This window comes from Eriocheir sinensis, chromosome 19, assembly GCF_024679095.1.
Source record: "Eriocheir sinensis breed Jianghai 21 chromosome 19, ASM2467909v1, whole genome shotgun sequence".
NCBI lineage: Eukaryota > Metazoa > Arthropoda > Malacostraca > Decapoda > Varunidae > Eriocheir > Eriocheir sinensis.
The window spans coordinates 5,176,431-5,189,130 of NC_066527.1; the positions used below are offsets into that span (position 1 = coordinate 5,176,431).

The window sequence follows — 12,700 nt, forward strand, 5'->3', positions numbered from 1 at the left end:
GTAACTTTTTTTTTCTTCCTTTTCGAAAATTCTGCCTATAAAGTTTTGTTTGTTTTTGTTTTTCTTTTTTTTTGGGTGGGGGGTTACGGAAACTTTGCCTACCGAGTTTGTCTGTTTGTTTGTTTGTTTGTGTGTCTCCTTGTCTTCTTTTTTATGCTTCAGAAAAAATACCTACCGATTTTTTTCTTTCTTTTTTCTTGATTACGGAAACTTTGCCTGCCGAGTTTGTTTGTTTGTTTGTTTGTTTGTTTGTGTGTCTCCTTGTCTTCTTTTTTATGCTTCAGAAAAAATACCTACCGATTTTTTTCTTTCTTTTTTCTTGATTACGGAAACTTTGTCGGTCGAGTTCGATGTTTTTTTTTTTTTTTCTTGTCGTTTTCACACTTTTTTTTATATTGTCAGGTTCCGGCAACACACACACACACACACACACACACACACACACACACACACACACAACACCGATACTTATAAAACACTCATAATCATTGTACACTCTCTCTCTCTCTCTCTCTCTCTGATCTATATCTACCCATAAGACCTCCCTCCCTTTCCCTTTCCTTCCCCTTTCTCCCCCTCCGGTATTAAAGGGTTGTGTTATCCAGGTGAAGTAAATTATTAGAACATTATATAAGCACCTGTGTGTGTGTGTGTGTGTGTGTGTGTGTGTGTTAGGGTATCGGCAGGTGAGGAATGATATAGGTAAGTAATGGTGATTGATTTGATAAGGGATAAGGGAGGTGGTGGGGGGGGAGGGGGGGAGTGAAGCAATTACCACTACTACTACTACTACAGCAAATAATAATAATAATAATAATAATAATAATAATAATAACAACCCTGATATGCTGTGGTCAAATAAAAATACTGACCAAAAAATAAACAATGATATTAAATTCTGATAACCGCGATAACCAAAACTGCGATACTGAAGACAATGATAATAACAATAATAATAATAATAATAATAATAATAATAATAATAATAATAATGGTAATAACAATAATAATAATACCTAACATAACAACAACGGAACAAATACACAAAATAACAAAAGTAAACTGTAGCAATGAGAATAACAAGATAAAAGATAAAAGTTACTATAGAATCTTATATTTAACTGCAAGGTGTGTAAACAGATTCATAAGGTAAGAAGACTGGTCAAAGAGAGGACAGGTGAGAACAGGTAAGTGTATTAAAAGTAGAAAGATTTAAAAAGAAGTAAAAGAAAGAAAGGAAAAAGTAAAGAGAAAGGTAAAGTAAAGAAAGAAAGAAAAGAAGAAAGGAAAGAACGAAGAAGGAAGGAAAGAAAAAAGGAAAAGGAGGGAAAAAAAATACAGAATAAAAGGAAGTATATTCGAAAAGTAAAGAAAAGTAAAGTAAAGAAAGAAGAAAGGAAAGAACGAAAAAGGAAGGAAAGAAAAAAAGGAAAAGGAGGGGAAAAAAATAAAGAAAAAATACATAATAAAAGGAAGTATATTCGAAAAGTAAAGAAAGAAGTAAAGTAAAGAAAGAAAAGAAGAAAGGAAAGAACGAAAAAGGAAGGAAAGAAAAAAAGGAAATGGAGGGAAAAAAAGAAAGAAAAAATACAGAATGAAAGGAAGTATATTCGAAAAGTAAAGAAAGAAAGAAAGTAAAGAAAGAAAAGAAGAAAGGAAAGAACGAAGAAGGAAGGAAATAAAAAAAGAAAAAAAGAAAAAAGAAAGAAAAAATACAGAATGAAAGGAAGTATATTCGAAAAGTAAAGAAAGAAAGAAAGTAAAGAAAGAAAAGAAGAAAGGAAAGAACGAAAAAGGAAGGAAAGAAAAAAAGAAAAGGAGGGGAAAAAAAGAAAGAAAAAATACAGAATAAAAGGAAGTATATTCGAAAAGTAAAGAAAGAAAAGACGAAAGGAAAGAACGAAAAAGGAAGGGAAGAAAAAAAGAAAAGGAGGGGAAAAAAGAAAGAAAAAATACAGAATGAAAGGAAGTAATTCTGAGCAGATAAAAGGTATATTAAATAGTAACGAGTAGCAGAAATTGAAGAGGTAATAAGATTGGTTACAGAGAACAGGTAATACAGACAGGTAGGGAAGGTGTGTGATTGGAAATGTCTGGAAGGTGTGACGTGTGGAAACAGATTAGCAGGAGGTAGAGACGGTTGGAGAAGATAGAGAAAATAGAGATAGGAGAATGGTGCTGATACGATGATTGGTGTAGATAGACAGATGAAGACAGATAGATTAGAGAAAATAGAGATAGGAGAATGGTGCTGATACGATGATTGGTGTAGATAGACAGACAAAGACAGATAGATTAGAGAAAATAGAGATAGGAGAACGGTGCTGATAGGATGACTGGTATAGATAGACAGATAAAGACAGATAGATTAGAGAAAATTGAGATAGGAGAATGGTGCTGATACGATGATTGGTATAGATAGACAGACAAAGACAGATAGATTAGAGAAAATAGAGATAGGAGAATGGTGCTGATAGGATGATTGATGTAGATAGACAGACAAAGACAGATAGATTAGAGAAAATAGATAGGAGAATGGTGCTGATAGGATGATTGGTGTAGATAGACAGACAAAGACAGATAGATTAGAGAAAATAGAGATAGGAGAATGGTACTGATAGGATGATTGGTGTAGATAGACAGACAAAGACAGATAGATTAGAGAAAATAGAGATAGGAGAATGGTACTGATAGGATGATTGGTATAGATAGACAGACAAAGACAGATAGATTAGAGAAAATAGAGATAGGAGAATGGTGCTGATAGGATGATTGGTGTAGATAGACAGATAAAGACAGATAGATTAGAGAAAATAGAGATAGGAGAATGGTGCTGATACGATGATTGGTGTAGATAGACAGACAAAGACAGATAGATTAGAGAAAATAGAGATAGGAGAATGGTGCTGATAGGATGATTGGTATAGATAGACAGACAAAGACAGATAGATTAGAGAAAATAGAGATAGGAGAATGGTGCTGATAGGATGATTGGTATAGATAGACAGACAAAGACAGATAGATTAGAGAAAATAGAGATAGGAGAATGGTGCTGATAGGATGATTGATGTAGATAGACAGACAAAGACAGATAGATTAGAGAAAATAGAGATAGGAGAATGGTGCTGATAGGATGATTGGTGTAGATAGACAGATAAAGACAGATAGATTAGAGAAAATAGAGATAGGAGAATGGTGCTGATAGGATGATTGGTGTAGATAGACAGATAAAGACAGATAGATTAGAGAAAATAGAGATAGGAGAATGGTACTGATAGGATGATTGATGTAGATAGACAGACAAAGACAGATAGATTAGAGAAAATAGAGATAGGAGAATGGTGCTGATAGGATGATTGGTATAGATAGACAGACAGACAAAGACAGATAGATTAGAGAAAATAGAGATAGGAGAATGGTGCTGATAGGATGATTGGTGTAGATAGACAGATAGACAAAGACAGATAGATTAGAGAAAATAGAGATAGAAGAATGGTGCTGATAGGATGATTGGTGTAGATAGACAGACAGACAAAGACAGATAGATTAGAGAAAATAGAGATAGGAGAATGGTGCTGATACGATGATTGGTATAGATAGACAGATAGACAAAGACAGATAGATTAGAGAAAATAGATAGGAGAATGGTGCTGATAGGATGACTGGTGTAGATAGACAGATAGACAGAGACAGATAGATAAAGATAGAAACAGAGATTGAAATTAAAGCATAGACGAATATATTGAAATTAAGATATAGAGAGATAAATTACAAAGATAAAAAGACATAGAAAGATTTGATTAGATACAAAAATACTAAATAAAGATAGAGATAGATATAGATAGACAGATACATAGATAGATATAGATATAAAAACTAATAGACAAAACATTTTAACCATACAAATATCTAACACACACACACACACACACACACACACACACACACACACACACACGAGTTCCAGACATGACGACAGACACAACAGACAGACAGACAGGCAGACACGGACAATCTAGACAGCAGATGGCGTTTATGTGAATCAATACACACACACACACACACACACACACACACACACACACACACACACACACACACACACACACACACACAGACACACACACACACACAGAGAGAGAGAGAGAGAGAGAGAGAGAGAGAGAGAGAGAGAGAGAGAGAGAGAGAGAGAGAGAGAGAGAGAGAGAGAGAGAGAGAGAGAGAGAGAGAGAGAGACTGACCTTGTAGAATTAGGCAATACACGGTTTGAGGCGCCAAGCTTTCTCGCCAGACACACACACACACACACACACACACACACACACACACACACACAGGGGGAGCTTGTAGACTCCTTATGTTCTCATGTAAAAAGTTAAAAAAAAAAGACAGACAGACAGAGAGACATACAGAGAGAGAGAGAGAGAGAGAGAGAAAGGGGGGGTCGGAATCCTTTTTATGACTTCCTTTCCTTCCTTCTCTTCTTCCTCCTGTCTTCTTTTCCTCCTCTCTCTCTCTCTCTCATTCTCCTCCTCCCCCTCCTCCTCCTATTCTCTTTCTTCCCTTCTATTCCCATTCTTCCATTACTCCTCCTCCTTCAACTCCGCTTCTTCCATTCCTTCCCTCCACTTCCTTGTCCCTTTTTTCTTTAACTCCTCTTCCTCCAATTCCCTTTCTTTCCTCTCCTCCTCCTCCCCTACTCCCTTTCTTCCTTAACTCCCCTTCCTCTTCTTCCTCCTCCTCCTGTTATTCGCTTCCTCCCGTTCCAATTCTTTTTTTTCCTCCTCCTCCCTTTCTTCCTTAACTCCCCTTCTTCTTCTTCTTCTTCCTCCTCTTTTTCCTTCTCCTCCTCCTCCTGTTATTCCCTTCCTCCTGTTCCCCTTCCTCCTTTCCACCTCCTCCTCCCTATCTTCCTTAACTCCCCTTTTTCTTATTCTTCCTCCTCCTCCTCCTCCTCCTTATTCCCTTTCTTCCGTTCCCCTTCTTCCTTTCCACCTCCTCCTCCTCCCCTCCTCCCTATCTTCCTTAACTCCCCTTCTTCTTCCTCCTCCTTCTTCTTTCTCCTTTTCCTCCTCCTCCTCTTATTCCCTTCCTTCCGTTCCCCGTCTTCTTCCTTCTCCTCCTCCTCCTCTCACTATCATCATCATCATCATCATCATCATTAAAACCATTCTCACATCTTCCCTTTCAAAGTTTTCAACAAGTGCAGTTTCGGTCCAGATTCAGATAAAAAAAATTATATACGACTAAAAAATAAAACTTCAATATCTAAATTTTTCCTGGTCATATTCTGAATCCTGTCTTATCTTTTTTTCCTTCCTTTCATTCTTTTACTGTCTTTATTTTCCTTACTCTATTTATTTGTTTTTTTCCTTCCTTTCATTCTTTTTCTGTCTTTTTCTTTCTTTCCTTAATTTTTGGGGGGCTTTTTTTCTTAGTTTCTTTTTTTTAATTCCTTCTTTATTTTTTTCTCTTATCTTTCCTTCCTTTCTTTTCCTTAATCTTTTTTCCTTCTTATTTTTTATTTCCTTCTTTTCTTATTTTTCACTCTTTACCTTCCTTCCTTTCTTTCATTAAAACAAGTCCTTACCTTTTTTTTCTTTGTCTTTTTCGTTCCGTTTATTTCCTTTCCTTCCTTTATATCCTTTCCTTCTTTTCTTCCCTTTCTTCCTTCCTTTCTTTCTTTCTTTCTTCTTTACTTGCAGATTTCCAAAATGAAGTAAAAATAAAAATAAATGTAGACACGAAGTAAGTCTGTTGAAAAAATGACCTTGCTTTAATTTTTGTTTGTTTGTTTTGTCTTTATTTTCCTTGAGGTATTTATATCGCATCATCATCATCATCATCATCATCATCATCATCGGCTTCGGCTTATCAAACGGGGTAGGAGAACGCATCCGGACGCAACGCCATTTAAAGATAGGAAAAAAAATACATGTGAATTCATTTAAATATCTTTGCATCTTCTCTATTCAACGTTGTCCAGTGTTGTTGTTGTTGGTGGTGGTGGTGGTGGTGGAGGTGGTGGTGGTGTTATTGTTGGAAGTAGTAGTAGTAGTAGTAGTAGTAGTAGTAGTTGATAGAGTAAGCAAGCAAGAAAGTAAAGAAAAAAAAGTAGAGTAAGGAAAGAAAGAAAAATGTAAATAAAAAAAAGAAGGGAAGAAAAGTATGGTTGATAAAGGAAGTAAGCAAGCAAAAATGTAAAGAAGAGAAGTAGAGTAAGGAAAGAAAGAAAAAAAGAATGTGAATAAAGAAAAAGAAGGGAAGAAAAGAAAAGATAGGATGTACAATATGACGGAAGGAAATAAATCATGATATTATATTTTTGTTATCTTTTTATCAGAATCTGGGTAGTAGTAGTAGTAGTAGTAGTAATAGTAGTAGTAATAGTAGTAGTAATAGTAGTATCAGGACTCCCCTCTGTACTCTATTCAGGAACAGTAAGTAGCGGGCTTTTTTTTCATCATTATTTTCTTCTTTTTTTTGCGCCCTTGAACTGTCTCTGCTGTAAAAAAAAAACGTAGTAGCAGTAGTAGTAGTAGTAGTAGTAGTAGTAGTAGAAGTGGATATGGATTGCGTGTTTTGCGAATTTCCGGCAAACAACAAAAGATTCACACACCACTTTTTATTCTCCATTTCCGTTCACATCCGTTACTATTTAAGTGCAGAAAGAGAGAATGAATGCAACCTTCCTGTCTATAGCGCTAAGTTATACGAATTTCCTCCGATAAGGGACAGTACATTTATCAAGCAATTTATCGACATTTCCGTTCACTCTCTTTGCTATGTTTGAGTAGAGAGATAGCGCACAAAATCATCCTGTCTCTAAAAATAAAATGAGAGAGAGAGAGAGAGAGAGAGAGAGAGAGAGAGAGAGAGAGAGAAAGGGGGGGGGTCGGAATCCTTTTTATGACTTCCTTTCCTTCCTTCTCTTTTCCCTCCTGTCTTCTTTTCCTCCGCTCTCTCTCATTCTCTTTCTCCTCCTCCTCCTCCTCTATTCTCATTCTTCCCGTCTATTCCCATTTTTCCTTTCCTCCTCCTCCTCCTACTCCACTTCTTCCCTTTCTCTCCTCCTTTCCTTCCTCCTCCTGTTTTCTTTTCCTCCACTATCTCTTCCTCCTCCTCCTGTTCCCTTTCTTCTCTTCTCCAATTCCTTTCCTCCACTCCTTCTCCCTTTCTTCCTTAACTCCTCTTCCTCCTATTCCCTTTTTTTCTTCTCCCATGATGATTTTCTTTTTCTTTTTTTCCCTTTCCTGCGAGATTGGTGCTGAAATGATGTCCAGATGTCGTGGATTGCCAGACTTCATCACAGGAAACTTATTTTTTATTTGATGCTTAGGCGGGTCTGGTCTTTACTTATTTTGTCTTTCCTTGTTTGTTGTTTATGTTGTCTTCTTTGGTTTCGCCTTTTGTTGGTCTAATTTTTTGGCCTTGTTTAGTTTTGTTTTCTTTGTCTTATTTGGTTTTGTCCTGTCTTGATTTGCTTTGTCTTCAGGTCCGTCTTGTTTCTTGCCTTTTATTTTCTTTGGTCTTGTTTGTTTTGTTTTCTTGTTGTCTTCTTTGGTTTTGATTTGTAACGTTTGGTCTTTTTTTTGTCTTGTTTTGTGTTTGTCTTGCCTCTCTTGGTTTGGTCTTTTTTTTTTGTTTTTTGTTTTGTTTTGTATTATTTTTGTTTTTAGTTTTGTTTGGTCATTTTTTGTCTTCTTTTGGTTTTTGCCTCTCTTGGTTTTATGATCTTTTGCTTTGATTTTCTTCTCTTGTTTTTTTCCTGTCTTATTATTTCTTGTTTTTACTTTCTTTTGTTCTGCCTTGTTTTGATTGCTTTCATTTGGTGAGGTCTGGTCAGGTCTTGATCTTGTTTGGTTCTATCTTGTTTTGTTTTGTCCTGTATTGTTTTGTTTTGTCCTGTATTATTTGTTTTGTCCTGTATTGTTTCGTTTTGTCCTGTATTGTTTTGTTTTATCCTGTATTGTTTTGTTTTGTCCTGTATTGTTTTGTTTTGTCCTGTATTGTTTTGTCCTGTACTGTTTTGTTTTGTCCTGTATTGTTTTGTTTTGTTCTGTATGATTTTGTTTTGTCCTGTATTATTTTGTTTTGTCCTGTATAGTTTTGTTTTGTCCTGTATTGTTTTGTTTTGTCCTGTATTGTTTTGTTTTGTCCTGTATTGTTTTGTTTTGTCCTGTATTGTTTTGTTTTATCCTGTATTATTTTGTTTTGTCCTGTATTGTTTTGTTTTGTCCTGTATTGTTTTCTTTTGTTCTGTATTGTTTTGTTTTGTCCTGTATTATTTTGTTTTGTCCTGTATTGTTTTGTTTTGTCCTGTATTGTTTTGTTTTGTCCTGTATTGTTTTGTTTTGTCCTGTATTGTTTTGTTTTGTCCTGTATTGTTTTGTTTTGTCCTGTATTGTTTTGTTTTGTCCTGTATTGTTTGTTTTGTCCTGTATTGTTTTGTTTTGTCCTGTATTGTTTTGTTTTATCCTGTATTATTTTGTTTTGTCCTGTATTGTTTTGTTTTGTCCTGTATTGTTTTGTTTTGTCCTGTATTGTTTTGTTTTGTCCTGTATTGTTTGTTTTGTCTTGTATTGTTTTGTCCTGTATTGTTTTGTTTGGTCTTGTATTGTTTTGTTTTATCTTGATTTGCCTTGTCTTGTCTTGACTTGTTTTGCCTTGTTTTGTTTGGCCTTGTTTTGTTTTGTCTTGATTTATTTTTGTCTTGTTTTGTCTTGATTTGTCTTTTGTCTTTTGTCTAGTCTTGATGTGTTTTGTCTTGTTTTGTTTTATCTTGATTTGCCTTTTTTGTCCGGATTTGTCTTGATTTGTCATGATTTGTCTTTAGTCATGATTCTTCTTGTCTTGATTTCTCTTGTCTCCCCTGGTCTGGTTTAGCCTCGTCCCGTCTGGTCCTGTCCTGTAGGTACTCTCGTTGATTAAAAGTCGTTGGTTATAATGAAGTGGAGTTGGGTACGATTCCAAAATTAAAAATGGGACGAAAACGGTTCTGGAATTTTTTATTTTCTTTTTTTTAATCTGGAAATTCGTAGGTGACTGTTTTCATTTTTGTTGTTGTTGTTGTTGTTGTTATTGTTGTTGTTCTTTTTCTATGCTATTTAGTCGTTCGTTATAGTGGAGTTGGGTACGATTCCAAAATTAAAAATGCTACGAAAACGGTTCCAGATTTTTTTTTTTCGTATAACCTGGAAATTCGTAGGTGACTGTTTTCATTTTTGTTGTTGTTGTTGTTGTTGTTGTTGTTGTTGTCGTTTTATGCCATTATCATCATCATCAGCAGCAGCAGTTTTTCCTTTATTCCTTCAGTCATTCATTCCCTTCTCGTCTTGTTCATTCATTAATCAACTGTATTTTCTTCATCTTATTCATATCCTTTCCCTTACCATTTTCCTTTCTTCATCCACTTACTCCTTCCTTTATCAACTCTCTACATTCATTTCCTTCTCCATATCATTTATCAGCTCTACTTTATTTATTCATTCCTTCATCAACTTCCTATACTCATCCACTTCTTCATATCCTTCATCAAACACTAACTCATTTCTCTTCATCTTTATCGCCTTTCCTTACGTGCGCCTCCTTTGTCAACTCTTATCTCCCTTGTTTATTTTAAGTTCTCATTAATTATTTACAAATCTACCTTTTTTTTGTTACCTGGCGAGCTGATGAACGGGCCGGCACACCTGTTGATGATGCCGCCCGTGTGCCCTGACAGCCTAAAGAGACGGGCTTATCGGCGGATCTGTGTGTGTGTGTGTGTGTGTGTGTGTGTGTGTGTGTGAGGGATTAATTTTGAGATAACGCACACACACACACACGAAGATACGTTATTTAATTGTGCATTCCATTTACTAATAAAAACCTTGGTGAGATAAATACTACGAAACAGAGAATACCAACAATAATGATAATAATAATAATAATAATAATAAGAAGAAGAAGAAGAAGAAGAAGAAGAAGAAGAAGAAGAAGAAGAAGAAGAAGAAGAAGAAGAAGAAGAAGAAGAAGAAGAAGAAGAAGAACAATAATAATCAAGTTGAGAGAAAAACATGATAAAAAATGGTATAGAAAGGTGAAGGAAGAGAAAAGAAGAGGAAGAAGAAAAAGAAGAAGAAGAAGAAGAAAAAGAAGAAGAAAGAGGAGAGAAAAGAAGAAGAAAAAGAATACCCTGGTTCGAGTCCCGCCCGCCGCTACAATGCGACAATTTTCAGATATCGCCGAGTGGCCTAAGACTTCCCACATGCTGTCCTGAAGACCAACTATCAACCCGGCCTCCAACGAAACTCTCAGGTGGATCAAGAGGACCTCCGGGGGGGGCAGCATGAGCCAAGCAAGGATGGCGCCACTATAAAACACTTGTCTGCGCCACTAACGAATTGGGGCCTACCGACGCTATAGACCCAACGTAAAAAGTAAGATAAGAGACACAAAACATTCACTCTTCACCAGCAACACAAATAGAAACACAGCCCCAAACCTCACCTTTATATACCAACAAAAACACAAACGGACAAACACAACTCTCTTACCAACTCGCACTAACACAACACAAGCACTCACTCATGAACACATACAAACATACAAACACACACACTCACTAATTTACATATTCCTTTACCAACTTCAGTTACTTATTCCTTGATCACACACACACACACACACACACACAGACACACACAAACACACACACCTACAATCTCTCCTTCTTATTCCCTTCCCCTCTCCTCTTTCCTCTTGTTATTTTTTTCTTTCCCTTTTTCCTTCTCTTTATCTCTCCTCTTCCATTTCCTTCTCTTTCTGTCATTCTCCTTCCATTGTCTTCCCTTCTCTTTCTTTATCTTATTTTCCCTACCCTCATCTACCCTTTCCCTTCCCTCTCTTCCTTTCCTTTCCTTCCTCTCCCTTCCCCTTCCTTTTCCCTTCTCTTCCCCTCACCTTGTATCTCTTTTCAACACACACACACACACACACACACACACACACACACACACACACACGAAGATACATTATTTAACTGAGTATTCCATTTACTATGAAAAACCTTGGTAAGATAAATACTTTGAAACAGAGAATCAGAAGAAGAAGAAGAAGAAAATAATGATCTAGTTGAGAGGAAAACATGATAAAAAAAACAACAACCACAAGCCAACACTCACCATTCGAAGACTTCAAATCCCGGTGAATGATCCGAACAGGTGCCGAATTATGCAGGTAGTTCATGCCCCGAGCGATCTGAATGGCCCAGTCGGTGAGCACGGAGGGCCCGATGACCTTCCTCTGCTGGAGCACGCGCGTGAGGGACCCCCCGCGCGCGTACTCCATCACCAGACACAGATTGGGCTCCTGCAGGCACACCCCCTTCAGGGCCACAATGTTCTCGTGTTTGAGGGGCCAGAAGAGTTTCGCCTCCTGCCTCACGTTTTCTATGGTCACACTGATGTCCTGGTCCGGGTCCTGCCGCGCCGCCTTCACCGCCACCTCCTGCCCCATCCACGCGCCCCTGTACACCTTGCCGAAGCCCCCCACCCCGATCACCTCCTCCAGTTCCAGCTCGTTGAAGTCGATCTCCACAGGCTCGAGGTCGCGTATGTTCTGCACCTCCGCCACGAAGTTCGAGGGGAAGATGCCGACCTGGGGAGGAGGAAGAGGAGGAGGTGAATGTTGGGAGGAGGAGGAGGAAGAGGAGGAGGTGAATGTTGGGAGGAGGAGGAGGAAGAGGAGGAGGTGAATGTTGGGAGGAGGAGGAGGAGGAGGAGGAGGTCTTCTAAGAATTGATTGTTTTCGCACTAACAACTTTTGCAGGAAGGTTATTGCAGTGGCGGATGACTCGGTTTGAGGAAGGAAAAAGAAACACCTGTCTAAGTCTGTACTGCAGCCTTTCACGTATTGATAGACACTTAATCATCGTTTTTGGATTAGAGGTCAAAGATAACGAGGAGGAGGAGGAGGAGGAGGAGGTGTTAGCAAGTAGAAGAAGAAAAGGAGAAAAGGAGAGTGTTCGATGGAGGAGGTTAAAGAGAAGTGAGCATGTGGAAAAACAAGAGGTGGAAGAATTGTGAATGTGGAAGAGGAGGAAGAACTGATGATGGTGGTGTTGGTGGCGAGTGGAAGAGGAAGAAGAGGAGGTATTGGTAGTGGTGGCGGTGGTAAACGAGGAAGAGGAGGAATAAAAGGAGGAAAAGTAACGAGGAGGAGGAGGAGGAAGAGGAGGGGAAAAACCGATATCAGAGAGAGAGAGAGAGAGAGAGAGAGAGAGAGAGAGAGAGAGAGAGAGAGAGAGAGAGAGAGAGAGAAATACAGATACATAATAAAGAGACAGGTGGAGGTGGTTAAGAAAGTGGAGGAGAAGGAGGAGGAGGAGGAGGTGATAATGGTGTCTTGGAGAGGAGGAAGGAGTTTAAAGTAATTGGAGAGATAAGTTGAATTAAGTGAGGTAAGGTAAGGTAAGGTAAGGTAAGGAAAGGTAAGTTAGGTAAGGTAAGGTAAGGTAATGCAAGGTAAGGTTAGGAAAGGTAAGTTAGGTAAGGGAAGGTAAGGTAAGGTAAGATTAGGTAAGGTAGAGTAAGGTTAGGCAAGGTAGGTAAGCTTAGGTAAGGTAAGGTAAGGTAAGGTAAGGTAAAGTGAGGTAAGGTTAGGTAAGGTAAGGTAAAGTGAGCCAAGGTTAGGTAAGGTAAGGTTAGGTAAGGTAAGG

At 37.8% G+C, this 12,700-nt stretch overlaps 1 protein-coding gene across 14 annotated transcripts in view; it reads right to left on the minus strand.

Moving 5' to 3' along the window:
* LOC127000592 (mitogen-activated protein kinase kinase kinase 11-like) overlaps positions 1-12,700 on the minus strand; it is a 151,018-nt gene that overhangs the window by 88,417 nt on the left and 49,901 nt on the right. For all 14 annotated transcript variants that reach the window (XR_007754326.1, XR_007754328.1, XR_007754327.1 and 11 more), the window contains exon 4: positions 11,166-11,640. Coding sequence is in view for 11 of the 14 variants with exons in the window: in XM_050864486.1 (XP_050720443.1) it covers positions 11,166-11,640 (475 nt within the window). In the remaining 3 variants the exon portion in view is untranslated. The remainder of the gene's footprint in view (positions 1-11,165; positions 11,641-12,700) is intronic.